General features: G+C 45.9%; 1 protein-coding gene across 1 annotated transcript; it reads left to right on the top strand.

The window, feature by feature from the left end:
* Positions 1 to 1,506: 1,506 nt before the first annotated feature.
* LOC140358080 (armadillo repeat-containing protein 5-like) lies at positions 1,507 to 15,930 on the top strand. Its single transcript, XM_072442730.1, has 10 exons — positions 1,507 to 1,787; positions 2,294 to 2,507; positions 2,681 to 2,825; positions 7,506 to 7,536; positions 9,114 to 9,224; positions 9,623 to 10,382; positions 11,071 to 11,295; positions 11,501 to 12,213; positions 13,692 to 13,824; positions 14,213 to 15,930. The coding sequence occupies exons 2-10, from the start codon at positions 2,314 to 2,316 to the stop codon at positions 15,279 to 15,281; spliced, it is 3,381 nt and encodes a 1,126-aa protein (XP_072298831.1). The 5' UTR covers positions 1,507 to 1,787; positions 2,294 to 2,313; the 3' UTR covers positions 15,282 to 15,930.
* Positions 15,931 to 16,294: the final 364 nt, after the last annotated feature.

Below are 16,294 nucleotides of genomic sequence, written 5' to 3' on the forward strand. Positions count from 1 at the left end.
TTCAGCTCCTTCTCAGTCTGTGTTCAGGCTCGTGTTCAGCTCCTTCTCAGTCTGTGTTAAGGCTCGTGTTCAGCTCCTTCTCAGTCTGTGTTCAGGCTCGTGTTCAGCTCCTTCTCAGTCTGTGTTCAGGCTCGTGTTCAGCTCCTTCTCAGTCTGTGTTCAGGCTCGTGTTCAGCTCCTTCTCAGTCTGTGTTCAGGCTCGTGTTCAGCTCCTTCTCAGTCTGTGTTCAGGCTCGTGTTCAGCTCCTTCTCAGTCTGTGTTCAGGCTCGTGTTCAGCTCCTTCTCAGTCTGTGTTCAGGCTCGTGTTCAGCTCCTTCTCAGTCTGTGTTCAGGCTCGTGTTCAGCTCCTTCTCAGTCTGTGTTCAGCTCCTTCTCAGTCTGTGTTCAGGCTCGTGTTCAGCTCCTTCTCAGTCTGTGTTCAGGCTCGTGTTCAGCTCCTTCTCAGTCTGTGTTCAGGCTCGTGTTCAGCTCCTTCTCAGTCTGTGTTCAGGCTCGTGTTCAGCTCCTTCTCAGTCTGTGTTCAGGCTCGTGTTCAGCTCCTTCTCAGTCTGTGTTCAGGCTCGTGTTCAGCTCCTTCTCAGTCTGTGTTCAGCTCCTTCTCAGTCTGTGTTCAGGCTCGTGTTCAGCTCCTTCTCAGTCTGTGTTCAGGCTCGTGTTCAGCTCCTTCTCAGTCTGTGTTCAGGCTCGTGTTCAGCTCCTTCTCAGTCTGTGTTCAGGCTCGTGTTCAGCTCCTTCTCAGTCTGTGTTCAGGCTCGTGTTCAGCTCCTTCTCAGTCTGTGTTCAGGCTCGTGTTCAGCTCCTTCTCCGTCTGGGTTAGCCGTGACACACTCTAGTTTGAAACCAAAGCACCAGAGAAACGTGGAGAACATGCAAACTCTTGGCTCGCACCACCTGGGAAAGTTAAACAGAGCTAAAGCCAAACTGTGGAATTTCCCAAGTTATCGATTCATTTAATGCGTTTCTGTGGAAAGTTCCAGGCCAAGCTACATCAAAGAGAAGCAGGAGCCCTCCATCAGGCCAGGCCAAGTCAGCTCTGTGGAGAGGCAAAACTGCTAAAGGCATATTTTGGTTCTCAAGGGCATTACAGTGTTGCCTGAAATGATATCCAATGGAACTTTAACTTCTCTATTTCTTTATTACACTCAATCTTGTAGTTAAAGATTCCAGCATTTGTTTGAATGGTCATAAATAAAGTCTACTGATTAAAAACATAACGAAATAAACCTATTAAATCTTTGATATTTTTATACTGAAATCCATACATTGTTTAATAGTACATTTTTACTCGTGAACTATTTATAAGAGAATACAGTGTTCTACTTTGTGACTTGTCCTACATTTAACCTGTTAAATAAACCATAAACCACAATGCGCACAGTAGGCTACTCTATGGCCACTGAGTTTGTAGTTTTTTAAGGCATCCGTTACGTTACTGCTGCTTGGGATTGGACTACAAATCCCAGCCGGTACTCACTCGCCCCGCCCTTCAAGCCCGTGCTCCCGCCCCCGTCGGCCCCGTGTGTTGTTTGGCTAAAGATGGCGTTAACTACTAGCTTTCGCGATTTCAGTTTGTTTGACCAAAGATTGCGGCCCGTGCCGCCACAACACTGACAAAACAGTTACTCAGAACGACATTTAGGAGCGAAAATATGTCACACTGATGGTTTTCATATGCGAAAAATCATTAGGACAAGAATATCCGTGTTTTTCAGGCTGTAGGCCCGATTCGGGAGTGGACGGAAGCAAAGGAAACTCTATTTCCCAAGAGGCACTGCGGCATCAGCTGGTATGTGTGTAGTCCTATTTGTGTGCGAAAATATTCTTTAAAAAACGACTAAACTTACTTAGTTTACAATGTGTTCATAACGATAACGGCAAATTTAGCAAGATTTAACTTTTTTTGAACAGTTAATTTTTGAACTTTTTAAAATGATTTATTTTTATTAAAGTACCCCATTTACAATTTACCGTCAGTTTTGATATATTGACTTTTTCACTAACTACAAAATGTTGTCAAGTTGTAATAAAAATTAACATTAACTTTCTTATAGAAGATAATTCGTTTCATCAGATTTTATTGTGTTTTTCTCAGTTTAAAAATTCTAAACAAAAAATTGATGTCGGTATTTTTAATATTAAATTCATAGACTGAAATTCAGTGAATTTAGCGTAATTGATCCAAGTTGAATGAATTTTATTATCTTGAATCTTTGCTGAGAATTTATACATTCTGACTTTAAACTTTTCCATACATTTTCATTGCTAATTTGAACGTGTCCTTTTCCCCCTCAGACATTTAAAACGCTTAAAAAATGGCGTCTGTGTCGGGAAGCGATCGCAAACTCAAAACGTCTTCCTCCAAAGACCCGGAGCTGTGTCTGTCCTGGTGCATCTCCAAACTGCACACAAAGTCAGACAAAAGTCAAATGGACCTGGACAAGCGCGCAAGGATGGCCCAGTGGCGCGCCCTGGTGGCCATACGCACGCACCACATCAAAGGTCACAGGTCGGTGCAGAGACACAAATACACACTTTAATTTTGTGTTTGTTGCTGCTCATGTCAAGCATCCGTGGCATAAAGTCGTTTCCATATTACTGTGATCGTTGTATCTACCTTTATCTTGTTTATCCCACTATTTACTCATCAGAGAGTGCTTTTGTCGTGTGCTGCTCCTGTAGGTCGTCGATCTCGCGGTTCCGGCGTGAGGGAGGACTCGGGCCCCTCCTGGAGCTGCTCAAACAGTCCGACTGCGGCAGAAAGACGCTGGACCTGGGCCTGAGCATTCTGGGAAACTGCTGCACCGAGAGGGAGACGTGCGCTCAGGTGAGAAGAGAACAATGCTTATTTCATCCTCTACAGCTCAAATCTTATTGTATTACTGGTCTTTTCGGACTTTAAGCTGCTACTTTTTCCCCTCACGCTTTGAACCTTGCGATCATCACAACAGTCATTTTTTAGATTCTACTGGCTAACGGCCACCGGGGGGCACTCTAGTAGGAAGTATTTGACACACTGTAGAAGAAGAGAACAGCGGATAGTGTTCTCTGTATTTTAAGCTTCAAAACTCTGTGTTTTATTACAGTCCGACTCATATTCACGGAGAAATCAGTCTAATGAGGAGGTGAATCTAGATGAGGCAAAACGTGAAAACACACGATATACGCATACGGCGGTCTGCAGTTTAAAACCTGCTGCAATGAAATGAGACTTTCTTGGCCAGATCTGACCCGTGCATCAATACTCTGGACCATATTTCTGTGTAGAAATCTCATGTTTGTTAAAATATCTCGGGTAAATCGGCTCACACTGAGCAATCAAGGACAGAGGGGACAGTAGGGAAATAAATATTTTATGTTACAACTTGGGCACATGCGGTTTATTGACTTTATTGGCTTTTATTCAGGAGCGCTGTACAGCCTGATAAGTACGGTACAACAACAACACTTTCTTCACTATTGAAAGAAAATGTACATGATAAATATTCAGGCGTTCCAGGGTTCAGAATAAGCGGTATCGTATCGCAAAATGTGACGCAATTTCTCTCAAATGCGATGCATTCGTCAGAAAAACGCGTTTTTGTATCGCAGCGTTTGCAATACAAAAATGTGTGTTCAATTGTATATTGCACTCTTCTGTGCTGCGACTCTCGGCTCTTGGCATCAAAGCTGTAAACAAATAACAGGACATTTAATTTAATGGCTAACTATTTAACATAACACTCATTAACTATTTATGTTTTTAACACAATGTGAGAGTTTCAATATAAATACCTGAAGTGATGATAACTCTTGATCTTTGGAAGCCGTCTGAAGAAGGGACTCAGATGCTTCTGCCAGTCAAAGTTCTTGACAAACACTTTGCTATCCGCCGTTCCAACAAGCTGTGGGATATTGAGGTGAGACTCAGGAGAGCTGTTTTCCACTCCCTGATGACAAGGGCGACAATGTAAAAAAAATGAGAACAGAAGAAACACATCTTAAGCAGAGAGCAGCACTGAAGTTTTGCCAGGCTAATGTTTACACATTACAGTAGTCAAATAATATAAACTAACCTCAGCGATGTCTTCCAAAGTGTCAACCCTGGTCTTCATGTATGCTCGCTTCATAAGTCCAAAGCCGCAATCAGGGGAGAATTTGGTGTGGCCAGCAATGAGGAAGTAGATGTCCATTGTGTAGTGAAGCTTGGCCCCGGCTGCAGAGGGTTGGACGGAAAGTGTATCTCTAGTAGACAGAGAGAGAGAAAGGAGATTAGAATAATACATATGACATTTGATTAAGACGTATATCTCTCTATAATTGCTATTCTGCATTATCACTATTATTAGTACCTGCTGTGCAAAGTCAAAGCTGTAATGCATCCTGATGTCTTTGCTTGCTGGCGGTGAGGGTCCGAAAGACAGCACATTAGATTCTGTTGTAGAGATCTGTGCGTGGCCTGCAGCTTCTGATGTGTTGGAGAAGCTGTTTCCACAGTGATCTGAAGCTTGATGTACAACTGCAGGCTCACCTGAAAAACAGATGTTGCTTATGGTTAATTATACTCTAATCATTAAAACATGAAAATCACCAAAATAATGTTTTACACTTACCACGCTCCTTAGCAGACTTCACGTAGAGACAGGTCATGTCAGTCAGGGTGTCTTTGCCAATTCTGAAAAGGGGAAAAAAAGGATTAGGATTAACAGTAATATGGGAATAACACGCTTCACAGATAACAGTTCACATTGTGACGTTAACGGTGTATTTAAGATGCAAAACGCGGAGATATTGGGACATCTGCCCTCGGCTAGCGATGCTAGCTAGCTCACTTGAGATAACACGGCTCATAAAAGCACGCCTTCCCACGCCGAAAAATAACCCGATAACATAGCAAAGTTTAGCTTACAACTTAGCTCCGAATAGCTGCGTTTAGCTCCAGGCTGTGGGGCTAACAGCCGGTTTAGTGGAAGTTAATTTGTTAAGAGTTTTTTAAAAATAGAATATTTACAAATACATTTGAAATAAATAATATTGTTACATCAATGGAAAATATTGATTGTTAGTCACTTTTGTGTTTTGCTATGCAATTATCAAATTGCTATACAAATTTGAAAAAAATTGCGGATTGTGTAGCAGCGCCGCTATACAAGTGAAAATCCTTACTCTGAACCCTGCGTTCTGTTTACGAACACTGGGAGGGTTTATCTCTATGCTTAAAAAGTTAAGTCTTTATAATATATACTGCCAACCACTGTCACAGCAGCACAGGTGAGGAGTGAGCTGAAGAGGATTAAAGTGAGGAAGGCAGCAGGACCTTACGGCATCAGCTCCAGGCTCCTTAAGTCCTGCGCAGATGAACTGTGTGGAGTTATGGAGCATGTCTTCAACATGAGCCTGAAGCTGAGGGTGGTACCACAGGTCTGGAAGACCTCCTGTCTGGTATCTGTGCCCAAGACACTGCGCGCCAAAGACCTCAACAGCTTCAGGCCGGTGGCTCTCACGTCCCACCTGATGAAGACACTGGAGCGGCTGGTCCTGGACCACCTCCGCTCCACCGTGAGCTCAGCCATGGACCCGCTGCAGTTTACATACCGGCCTGGCATCGGAGTGGAGGACGCCGTCATCTCCCTGCTGCACCGCTCTCTCTCTCACCTGGAAAAGCCTGGCAGCTCTGTGAGGATCCTGTTCTTCGATCTTTCCAGCGCCTTCAACACCATCAGCCGCTGCTCCTGAGGGACAAGCTGGAGACTGCTGGTGTGGAGTATGACCTGGAAGAGTGGATCCTGGACTACCTCACAGACTGACCCCAGTTTGTGAGAGCACGGGACTGTGTGTCTGACACTCGGGGGCGCCCCAGGGCACTGTCCTCGCACCCTTTCTCTTCACCCTTTACACTGCAGACTTCAGACACGACACGAACAGCTGTGTCCTGCAGAAGTTCTCTGACGACTCTGCCATCATCGGACTCATCACGGACGACGATGATGCGGAGTACAGAGGACTGGCGCAGGACTTTGTGGACTGGTGTCAGCGGAACAACCTCCTCATCAACGCGGGGAAGACCAAGGAGATGGTGGTGGACTTCCACAGACACCACCCCACTGCCCCTTCACCAGTGAACATCCAGGGACGGGACATTGAGAGAGTGACTCATACAAGTACCTGGGTGTTCATCTGAACCACAAACTGGACTGGACTCATAACACAGACGCACTGTACAGGAAGAGCCAGAGTCGGCTCTACCTCCTGAGGAGACTCGGGTCTTTTGGAGTGACAGGGCCACTCCTGAAGACCTTCTACGACTCTGTGGTGGCATCAGCCCTCCTGTACGGTGTGGCCTGCTGGAGCAGCAGCATCACAGAGAGGGAGAGGAAGAAGCTGGACAAAGTCATCAAGAAGTCCAGCTTCGTCCTGGGCTGTGCTCTGGACTCGGTGCAGGAGGTGGGGGACAGAAGGGTCCTGGCTGGATTCACATCTATGCTGGACCATGAGTGTCGCCCCCTGCAGGACACTCTGTCCGCTCTGGAGAGCAGCTTCAGTGAGAGACTGATCCACCCTCGCTGTGTGAAGGAAAGGTTTCGCAGGTCTTTCCTTCCTGCTGCTGTCAGACTTTATAACAAGGCCGTGGCTGGAGAGCCGCGGCGCGGTCAAATTGTCGCGCAGTTTCAGGGACCGCGGCATTTCCCTTATAGCCTCATGGCTAATCCTAACCTTAACCCGGCGCGGTCTAAAACGGCGCTGAACCGCGGTCAAATAGAGGCGCAGTTTCAGGAGCCGCGGCGCGCGGCCAGCACAAAAATAACATGGCTTTTTCGGCCGCGCCGTGGCACTGCAGACACTCCCTTATAACAAACACTGTTAGTCCTGAACACTCGCAATACTGACCTAACCATGTGCAATTCCGTCATATTTGCAATTAGTCGTGATTCATGTGCAATTACTGTGAAATTCATGTGCAATCCATGTGCGGTCGTGACACATTCATGTGCAATTATTGTCGTGATCACGTGCAATGGTATTTATTTATTATTTATTTTTATCTTTATTATTTTTCCCCTCCATCCCTTGTTGGGAAACTGGAGGTTTTGTCTATGGGAGTTTTTGTTTATAGGAGATCTTCTACTGAGAGTGTTTTTCAAACTTCCTATAAGTGATCTGTTCTTTTCTTCTGTACCTTCCTGCGTTACATCAATGAAATTTCCCCATGTGGGACAATAAAGGATTATCTTATCTTAAATTGAGTTATTTATGGGATACATAATATTGTGTGCCCTGGATACATATTTTATTCTGAAATTCTTGGCAAATTTTTTGGCAATGATGGTTAAAGTCTGAGAATAAGTTTTGACTGTGGGACGTTTGGTCTCTAATCACTTTTGGACGCTTTTTTCTTTTTTCCCCTTTTATAGCTGGACTATATTGTTTATGGGAAATCTGTCTCTATATCTGAGCAAGACTTTTGATTTATTTGGACTAAAATGGTAGTTTCCTGCTGTTGTAACGATGGTTCTGTTTTCTGATGCAGGTTTGCAAACTGGATGGAATCAACATTATAGGTCAGTGAACTCATGGAACTGTTACTTTCGTTATGGTGTAAAGTTCTTATTTTTTATAATCTTTTGTTGTGAAAGATGCAATGAAATCTACAGAAAGTCAAATAAAGCAAGGATAAGATTAAGCACATCAGAGGCCTCGTCAATTTAATTTATATACAACCGAACCAAAATAATCATGGGCCTAAAACAGAACCCTGTGGAACTCCTCACTCACTTCTCCACAAACAGGACTCACTTCCATTTAAATATCGGAATCTGTTCAATTAAGACCGTCATTTTCTTGTTCTAAAGGTTTGTGATCGATTAGTCATGACTTCTTGACTATAATAAATAATTGTGGTTGTATTTTGATAATCATGAAGTTCACTCTAAAACGCATACATAGACTTAATAATAGGAATAATAGAGGATTTGCCGATTTGAAACCTCAAGAGACTGTTAGTCCCTTTTTTTAAAGTGCGCATAAGCACTCTCACCCCCCCCACACCAGGCTTTTAGCTAGGATTTGAAAACACCCCGTCCAACGGGGCTTAAAAAATTTTCTCTCGCGGGAAAGCTATGGAAAACCAATATGTGTATCACGACCTTTTTTCAACGCTTTTACAAAATAAAGCGGCGCTTTTAACGTGGAGGCGCCCGCACTGCAATCTAGAACGGCGGCCACACGCCTCTCGTATCATATTGACTTTCCATACTCTCGCGCCGCCTGCGCCTCTCGGCCGTGCGGATCACATTCTGCCACTTAGAAGCGGCGTATCGCGCCGTATTTTACATGGTATTTGGCCATGGAGGTTCGGCAAACGTGGAGCTTCGGCATTTTCCTGACCAGCGCGCAGCATGCAAATTTTCACTTGTAAACCGTAAACTGTCATGGCGCGGACCACGGAGGACTATCGTCAAACGCTTCCCGGCCCGATTTAATGATGATTTTCCCTTTTCTAAAATGTATTAATAAAAATTACACCGTCCTTGCCCTCGAAAATGTCCGTCCACACGTCGAGATACCCCGTCCAAAAAATGGGAAGACACTCCTGTTGTTTCCAACAGACTGCCTACCATCAAACCGGATGGTAGGCTGATCGCATCTCTCGTCTCCACAGATTTCCGTCGCTTCTGAGCTCGAACACAGTCTTTCTCTGTCTTCAGTTTTGTACTGTAACTGAAGGAACTCGCTAAACTCATACCGGCATATCAACCACACATGTGCAGCCAGGTAAACGTGCTGCTATCCTGGGAACGAGGCTGCTGGTGTGCAGCAGGACGCAGGGAATGATTGACATGTGGGAGAACTACTCGGCTGTCCACGTCACGAGGAAATGAAACTCAGATTGCTCTCCAAAAATCCTCTATTATTCATTTAACACAGACGGTTGATTATTAGATAGAAATGTCAAATATCTCCTATCTAGAGCGCTTCAGTCGCCATATTTACACCTTTATTTGGTTAGAAAGTCTTTAAAAAGTCTCATGGTGCCATAGAAATAATGGGTTGACTGTGAAACACTAAAATGAACAATGCTCATTATCTAAAAAGTCAAATACCAAACTGACCAAACTGTTCTGTTTCCTGGCTGCAGTGGACGTCATGAAGAGGCAGGTGGCGCTGGTGTCAGTGCAGAACAGAGCGGCTCGAGCTCTGGGGAACCTGGCCCTGGATCCAGAGAGTTCAGCCCTGATCCACGCAGCCGGTGAGAGAGGGAGGGCATCTGACACTAACTAGACCCACTTTGGTTTTCAGTTTAGCGTCACTGACTCTGCAGACACTGCCCTCATGTGTCAACACTGAAAATTACTCCACAAACGCTCTGATGTTTGTAACACTTACATTTGAGTGTTTAATTCTGTACATGTTTTAATAGTAGTTTAATTATAACGGTGTGATTAAAGATAATGGGTATATTCTGTCTAGGAATCACCAGCATAAGAGTTTTGCCAGTTTAGAAATCATTCCTCCTCTTCATAAATCTCTACACATAAAACAATATAAATGACACACATAAAGGTACATGAACCCAGCAGCTTACACACTCACTCAGATGAATACAGAGTGGGAGGGCATCTGACGTTTGTGTTTGTTTGTTTTCAGGTGGTGTTCCTCTGCTGCTTCTCTGTGTCTCTCAGTCAACCTCTTCGTTCTCTCCATCATCTCCTCACTCTTCCTCCAGCGCTTCCACTGCTCCGTCCTCTCCTCCTTCTCCTGCTACTCCCGACAGTACCACTACTTCTACTACTACTATTACTACTACTTCTTCTGCTTCTTCTGCTTCTGCTTCGTCCACTTGTCACTCCAGTCCTCTGCTGGAGTCCAGTCCTGGTCTTGAATGTGCACAGTCGGCCGCCCGTGCTCTGCTTTACCTCTGCGACTCCTCGTCCCATCGCTTGGCTCTACTCTCTCACGGCACGTTCTCGTCTCTGGCGCCGCTCGTCGCCCCCGAGTTCCCCTCCGCCTTGCGCCGTGCCGCCCTCCGCGCCCTCCACGAGCTCACACGGGGCTGCGGCGTTGAGTGTGCACGGCAGGTGGCTCGCTCCGGGATCCTGCCTCAGCTCGGGGCCCTGGCAAATGGAGAAGAAGAGGAGGAGGAGGACAAGGAGATGGAGGAGCTGGCGCTGAAGACTCTGGCTAACGTGTGCGCTCAGGGCTGCCTGCGCCCCCTGGTGGGCTCTCTGGGCGTCATCCAGAGGTTCTGCGACGAGGTGAAGAAGGACGCGCTGAAGTCGGGCGTGTTTCTCAAAGCGCTGTGTCTCTGCTGCAAAGAGGCGGTGAACAGAGCCAAAGTGAAGGACTCTGGAGGCCTGGAGCTGCTCACGGGATTCATCGCATCGCACCAGGACCATCCTCTGTCCAGGTACAGGCCCATGTCTCAGGGTTTAGATCCTCTGTCCAGGTCTCAGGGTTTAGATCCTCTATCCAGGTCTCAGGGTTTAGATCCTCTATCCAGGTCTCAGGGTTTAGATCCTCTGTCCAGGTCTCAGGGTTTAGATCCTCTGTCCAGGTCTCAGGGTTTAGATCCTCTGTCCAGGTACAGGCCCAGGTCTCAGGATTTAGATCCTCTGTCCAGGTACAGGCCCAGGTCTCAGGATTTAGATCCTCTGTCCAGGTACAGGCCCATGTCTCAGGGTTTAGATCCTCTGTCCAGGTCTCAGGGTTTAGATCCTCTGTCCGGGTCTCAGGTTTAGATCCTCTGTCCGGGTCTCAGGGTTTAGATCCTCTGTCCGGGTCTCAGGGTTTAGATCCTCTGTTCATTTTAGCCTGTGTTTCTGTGCCCAAGATGCCGGGTTTAGTCATTCCTTGTTTGTGTGTTTGTGAGACGTGTGAACAGGAACAGTTATGCCTCATTACTTTGACTTCTCTGCAAAACCTGTTTGCCATGTTTAAACCTGTTTTTGTAATGCATTGGCTTTGGATAATGTTGGATGCATTATGACCTGAAAATAACATATTTATTTGCTATGTGGGTCTTGACAAAGCATCGATGAGCTCTTTTGACACATTTTTGACACAGTATTATGTTTTACCCTTTGCGCTCCGTTCAGGCTGGCAATCTGGGCCTGTGTGGACTTTGTGTTTGACGAGGTTGCCATGGAGAGGTTGCTGGAGCTGGGGCTGGTGGCGGTGTTGGTGGTGCGTCTGGTGCGTCTCTGTGAAGGCTCATACCTGCCCCCTGCTGACGTGCCAAAGGACTGCATGGACTTCTTTGACTTTCCTGCTCCTGAAGAGAAGAAGGGAGCGCTGTGCTCGTCCAGCTTCCTCAGCCTCAGGTAAAAGTCGTGTTTAGACCCACGTTTAGCAATGTGGACGCCATTTGAACTGTTTGGCTGAACGGTTGGACTTGTTGACTTGTCCTGAGTGGTCCCATCCGCTCACAGTGGTGTAGTGATTCACAGCAAGAAGGTCCTGGGTTTGATTCCCAACCACTTTGAATCGTTTCCTCCCGTGTTTTACTTAGTTTCCCTTTTATTTCAGGTCCTGGCTGTTGTCTGAAGGCCTCATCTCGTCTGAAGGTGATTTACTCGACTCCTCGTCCACCGCGGAGTCAGACTGGAGCGGGCTGCACCTGTCGTCTGCTTCTACAACTACAGCTGCTCCTGCTGCTCCTGCTCCCTCCTGCAGCCACAAACCTCCTCCTCCACCTGTCTCCTCCTCCACACCGAAACACCTTGACTCCACCCCTAAAAACTCTTCGGCAAGCGCTTCACCTGCTTCCGGTTCTGCCAAAACGCCTGTCTCTCCATCTAAGTTCAAACTGGGCTCGCCACATCGTCGAAAACAGCGAGTGTCGGTTCTGAAGTTCACGCTCGAGACGCCTCCACCGTCTGCGTGTCGCTCGGCGTCGTACCACCCGTACCACCCGGAGCCCTGGACGCCCGAGTCGCCCATCCTGCTGCTGTTGTCACGTTTCTCGCACGTTCCGGACCCAAGTGCGGCTTTGGTGAACACGACGGTGATGTCGGGGCTGCTGCTGTACCTGACGAGCCACCCGGACCCGAGCGCGCGCTGTTTCAGGCTCTTACTGCGGCTCAGCGAGAACCCCAACTGTCTGCAGGCGATGGTGCGGAGCGGAGCGGCCGCCATGATCCAGTATCGCCTGTGTGGAAGACGAGAAGAACGAGAGGAGCGAGAAGAACGAGAGGAGCAGAGGCAGAGCCCGCGAGTGAAGGCCAAAGTCCAGCAACTCGGTAAGAAATAACCACTGCTCTATTTGTTTTGGATTTTGGATATTCAGTTGTTTTGCCAAAGTTTAGTTGTGACATTTATACATATTTTAGGACATAAAATTGACATATCATGCCAAACAGACTTTTTTTCTCTTTTAACCCTGTTTTAACATTGTTCCTCATCAAAAACATGCCTGGAGCACATTCAGCTTCATTCACACTACTTTGAGGAATCCTGGATAGAAAGTTCTGTCACTCAGAGCGTCAAAAACTCTCTGTTCTGAATCTCCTCCATCTGTGATGTTTTCTCCATCTGTGACGTGGCTCTGAGAATCTCCTATTGTTTTTAACTCCATAAATCATCTCCAGACTCGTCCTGAGCATTTCTCCCGTCTCATCACTATCAGTACAACTGTGTGCTTCTTGGCAACTTTCCAGTTAGGCTACCCCAAAATAAATTGTCTGTTTGCTGTAACCCGACCCAACATTTTTCAAGTGGGTCAATCTGGAGGTAAATTCTTATTTTTTTGACTTTGAAGGCAAATAAAAAAGATCAAAATGTTGCTATTTTTTTACTCTGAGTAATCCTCAGGGGTCAGGCTTCAACAGTCAATGACGGAAAACGTCAGATACTTCAAGCGACCCTTTTTACGCCGTTATCCCGCCATGTTTGTTGTGATTACGCTGCTGGGCTCCCAGAATGCAATGCGTAAGTCAAATTTAAATCAATCCACACCATGATGGAGAATGACATGACCAATGGCCACGTAAGGGGCGTCGAGAGAGGCAAACTAACATGTAAGAGGCGATATAGGTTACCTCTTGTCTGTTCTGTTTTGATACCGATGCATATGGAGGACAGAAAATGAAGATGCATATGCGTTTTGAAATGTGTTATTTGTCCCTTGGGATGAAAGATTTTTGGGATGAAAAAATAAAAGAATTTGGCTTATTTATTTATTTTTAAAGTCTGACATTTTTTTTCAGTCGGTTAGTTTTATACCGGTTCGGTCGGGTTACGTCAAACAAACCTATTTTGCTCAGCCCTATTATGAACCCGTGTAAATCCGTCTGTAGCCAAGATGGAGCCAAACTCAATTAGTCCGGTGCAAACAGCAGAGCTTAATTTATTCTAAAATTTTGTTGATTAGAAAACAAATAATGCATAGCATTAGTCCTTTAGTAAGTAATACTAGTAATTAGTCAAACATTAAAATTTTAGTTGATTATCTATCATTATCTACTGCCTCAGCGTTACTGACCTGTTTGACCGCTGTGTGTTCATCTGGTAACACAGTTTTACATCATTCAAAATGCTTTATATTGTGGTTTTGTCGTTATGTAACACTTTTAAGTTTATTAAAATTACATTGGCCTAAACACAGGCTCATCAAAGTATTTATTTTCAACCCGATAAAAGGAATGGATCAAATATTCTCAGTAATAATAATAAAATTAGAAGGTTCTCTGTGAAGCCTCCTGACCCTGTGCTCCTCCAGGCCTGAGCCTCCTGACCAACCTCCAGCTCCAGTGTGAAGGAGCGTTTGGAGCTGGAGTCCTGAGCCACCTCCTGCTGACGGGATCAGAGTCTGACCGGCTCCACAGCGCCCTCTGCCTGCCACTGCTCACCAGGTACAGCGCCAAACACACATGGACATCCCATCGATAGTTATTCTGTTCACTTCACGACTATCACTATCAAAGACTTCAGCTCTTTTTCAAGGATTGACATGTAACTGTCCTATCCTTGTTGAATAATGTATTACCTAAAATAAATAAAAATCATAATGTTTTTACTTTGGGACTTGTTACAGATTTACAGACATTTCGATTTTTTACGCAAGGCCCCTTTAAATAAGTGACCCAATTCAATACTGTATTTCAGAGGCGGCGCTTTGAGCACTGAATTATTCATAGAACCATAGTTACAAATGTAACTACTGTTGACTAAAATAAATTACTATTACTAAAGTTTTTGCTAGTATTGTAATTATTATTATTATCATTTGTTTCCTTCCAGTAACAAGACTCTGTTGAAGAAGCTCCTGTTGGGCAGCGGCGGTCTGCAGTTTGCTCTTCAGCCTCTAGGGGGCGACACACACTCAAACCAAACGACTCCACCTCAGGATGAGTCTCCACAGTGTCCTCTGCGTGCGCTCTACCTCCCCCTGCTGGCTGGATGCCTCTCTGCACTCACAAAACCCTGCGTCAGAACCGGCTTCACTTCCACAAACGCTGTTTGCTCGCTCTCGTCTCCTGCCACCAAAAAACCCCGCCTCTCCTCGCCGTCCTGCCACTATAGCGCTGCTGCCTTTGACCTCAGCTTCCTATTGGATGACGGCGAGACGTTATCGGCCAATCGCGATGCTGTATCAGGGGACCAGACCTCCAGCGAGTATTTCCAAGCTCTTCTGAACGGGGGGTTTGGCGAAGCGACCAGCAAAGGCTCCATTCCCATTAAAGAAGTTAGCAGCGCGATGCTAGCTCCCGTTTTGCATTACCTCCATGGCTGTCGCTTCAACGCCGCGGCAACGGACAAGTGTCAAATGTTAGACAGTTTTGCTGACGGCGTGATGAGCGAAAACGATCGATTGGAGGAAACGCGTCTCGGCAATGCGATGATCGGTGCCTGTCGGTTTTTAGTCGCCGATTTGCAAAAAGAGTTGGAAGACGTTTGCGTTTCGTCACTCGCGTATGGATGGAACCGCGTCGAGAGAGACATTTGCAAAGACATAAGCGAAAAAGTGTCAACCCAAACTTTAGATTTCGACGAGAAAACGCAAGAAAGTCCAGATGCAAAACCTCAAAAGCGGAAATGCGCAGACAGCGCTTCGTCAGAGAACTTTGTGAACAGTGGTTGGATTTTGGCGCGTCTTCCACAGATGTATTGGTTTTCGCAGAGGTACAGTTACTCAAACCTGCGGCGCACCTGCCTTGCCATCCTCCTGGGGGCGCCGATCTCTCAGTCCCAGGTCGCAGACGATCTCGGAAGCCTGGTCCAAGAGGCCGACTGCATTCAAATGCTCAAACTGGACTTGGTCCAATTGGTGACGGAGGCTTTGAGCTGCAAAGGGAACGTCAGCTGTTGAAAAAGACTGAGAAATGAGAAAAACCACTGGAGTTACAATGATCTTGAGTTAGTTAGCTTTAGGGCTGCAGCTAACGATTGTTTCGATGACCGATTTATAGAGGTTGCAGATGACATCACAACATTCTGAATTTCACTAGTGAGTGGAAAAAACTGGGTAATGAAATGTTCTTTTGTAAAAGCAGCTACTGTCTTAATAACAAATATAAAGTCTACTACTTAAAGGAATAATAGAGGATTTTTCGCCGATTTGAGAACTCAAGCACACTCACCCCCCACCCTCCTGTTGTTTCCAAGACCACGCCTACCATCAAACCTCCCCCGCTACTACACAGAGTTCCGTCTCTTCTGAGCTCGAACAGTCTTTCTCTGTGTAATTTTTGTACTGTAACTGAAGGAACTCTCTAAACAGACACAGGCATATCAACCACGCATGCGCAGCCAGAGAAACGTGCTACTATCCTTGGAACGAGGCTGCAGGTGTGCAGTAGCACGCAGGGAATGAATGACATGTGGAAGAACTACTTGGCTTTCCACGCCACGAGGAAATTAGACTAGGATTGCACGCAAAAAATGCTCTATTATTCCTTTAACAATGCTAAATATTGAGTTTGTATCTGACATGTAAGAAAATAAAGTCACTGCAGTTACTTTGGGATCACACACGGTTGAACTCATGAACTTTCTCTGCTTAAATTACATGTTTCTGAGTCCCAATGTTGAGGATATTCATTGTTGTGTTCAGTTGAAGTGTCCTTTATCTCCCCCTGCCGAGCTAAAGCTAAGCTCCGCACAGTCGCAGCAATGACCAGAAACTACTGAACTTTTCATTTTACCCTTGAAACTTCAATTAAGCCGAACATTAAGGCCAAAAATGCAAAGAAGCACATTTAAAGTTGCACCACGTAACTTTTCACCTAAATATGTGGTTTATACCGAGTTGTTTTTGTGTCGTCTTCTCTGCTGAAAAACCAGAGTCACGTGACAATAAACGACCTGCTTTGCGGCACTCCC

This window comes from Eucyclogobius newberryi, unplaced genomic scaffold (genome assembly GCF_026437365.1).
Source record: "Eucyclogobius newberryi isolate DKJ021-1_F unplaced genomic scaffold, fEucNew1.0.hap1 SCAF_13, whole genome shotgun sequence".
NCBI classification, from domain to species: domain Eukaryota; kingdom Metazoa; phylum Chordata; class Actinopteri; order Gobiiformes; family Gobiidae; genus Eucyclogobius; species Eucyclogobius newberryi.

Excerpts from the sequence above, each read along its gene's own strand:
- LOC140358080 (XM_072442730.1), top strand. The coding sequence starts at position 2,314 with ATGGCGTCTGTGTCGGGAAGCGATCGCAAACTCAAAACGTCTTCCTCC. Across the intron at positions 7,537-9,113 it reads GGATGGAATCAACATTATAG|TGGACGTCATGAAGAGGCAG; the intron begins GTCAGTGAACTC and ends TCCTGGCTGCAG. Across the intron at positions 9,225-9,622 it reads AGCCCTGATCCACGCAGCCG|GTGGTGTTCCTCTGCTGCTT; the intron begins GTGAGAGAGGGA and ends GTTTGTTTTCAG.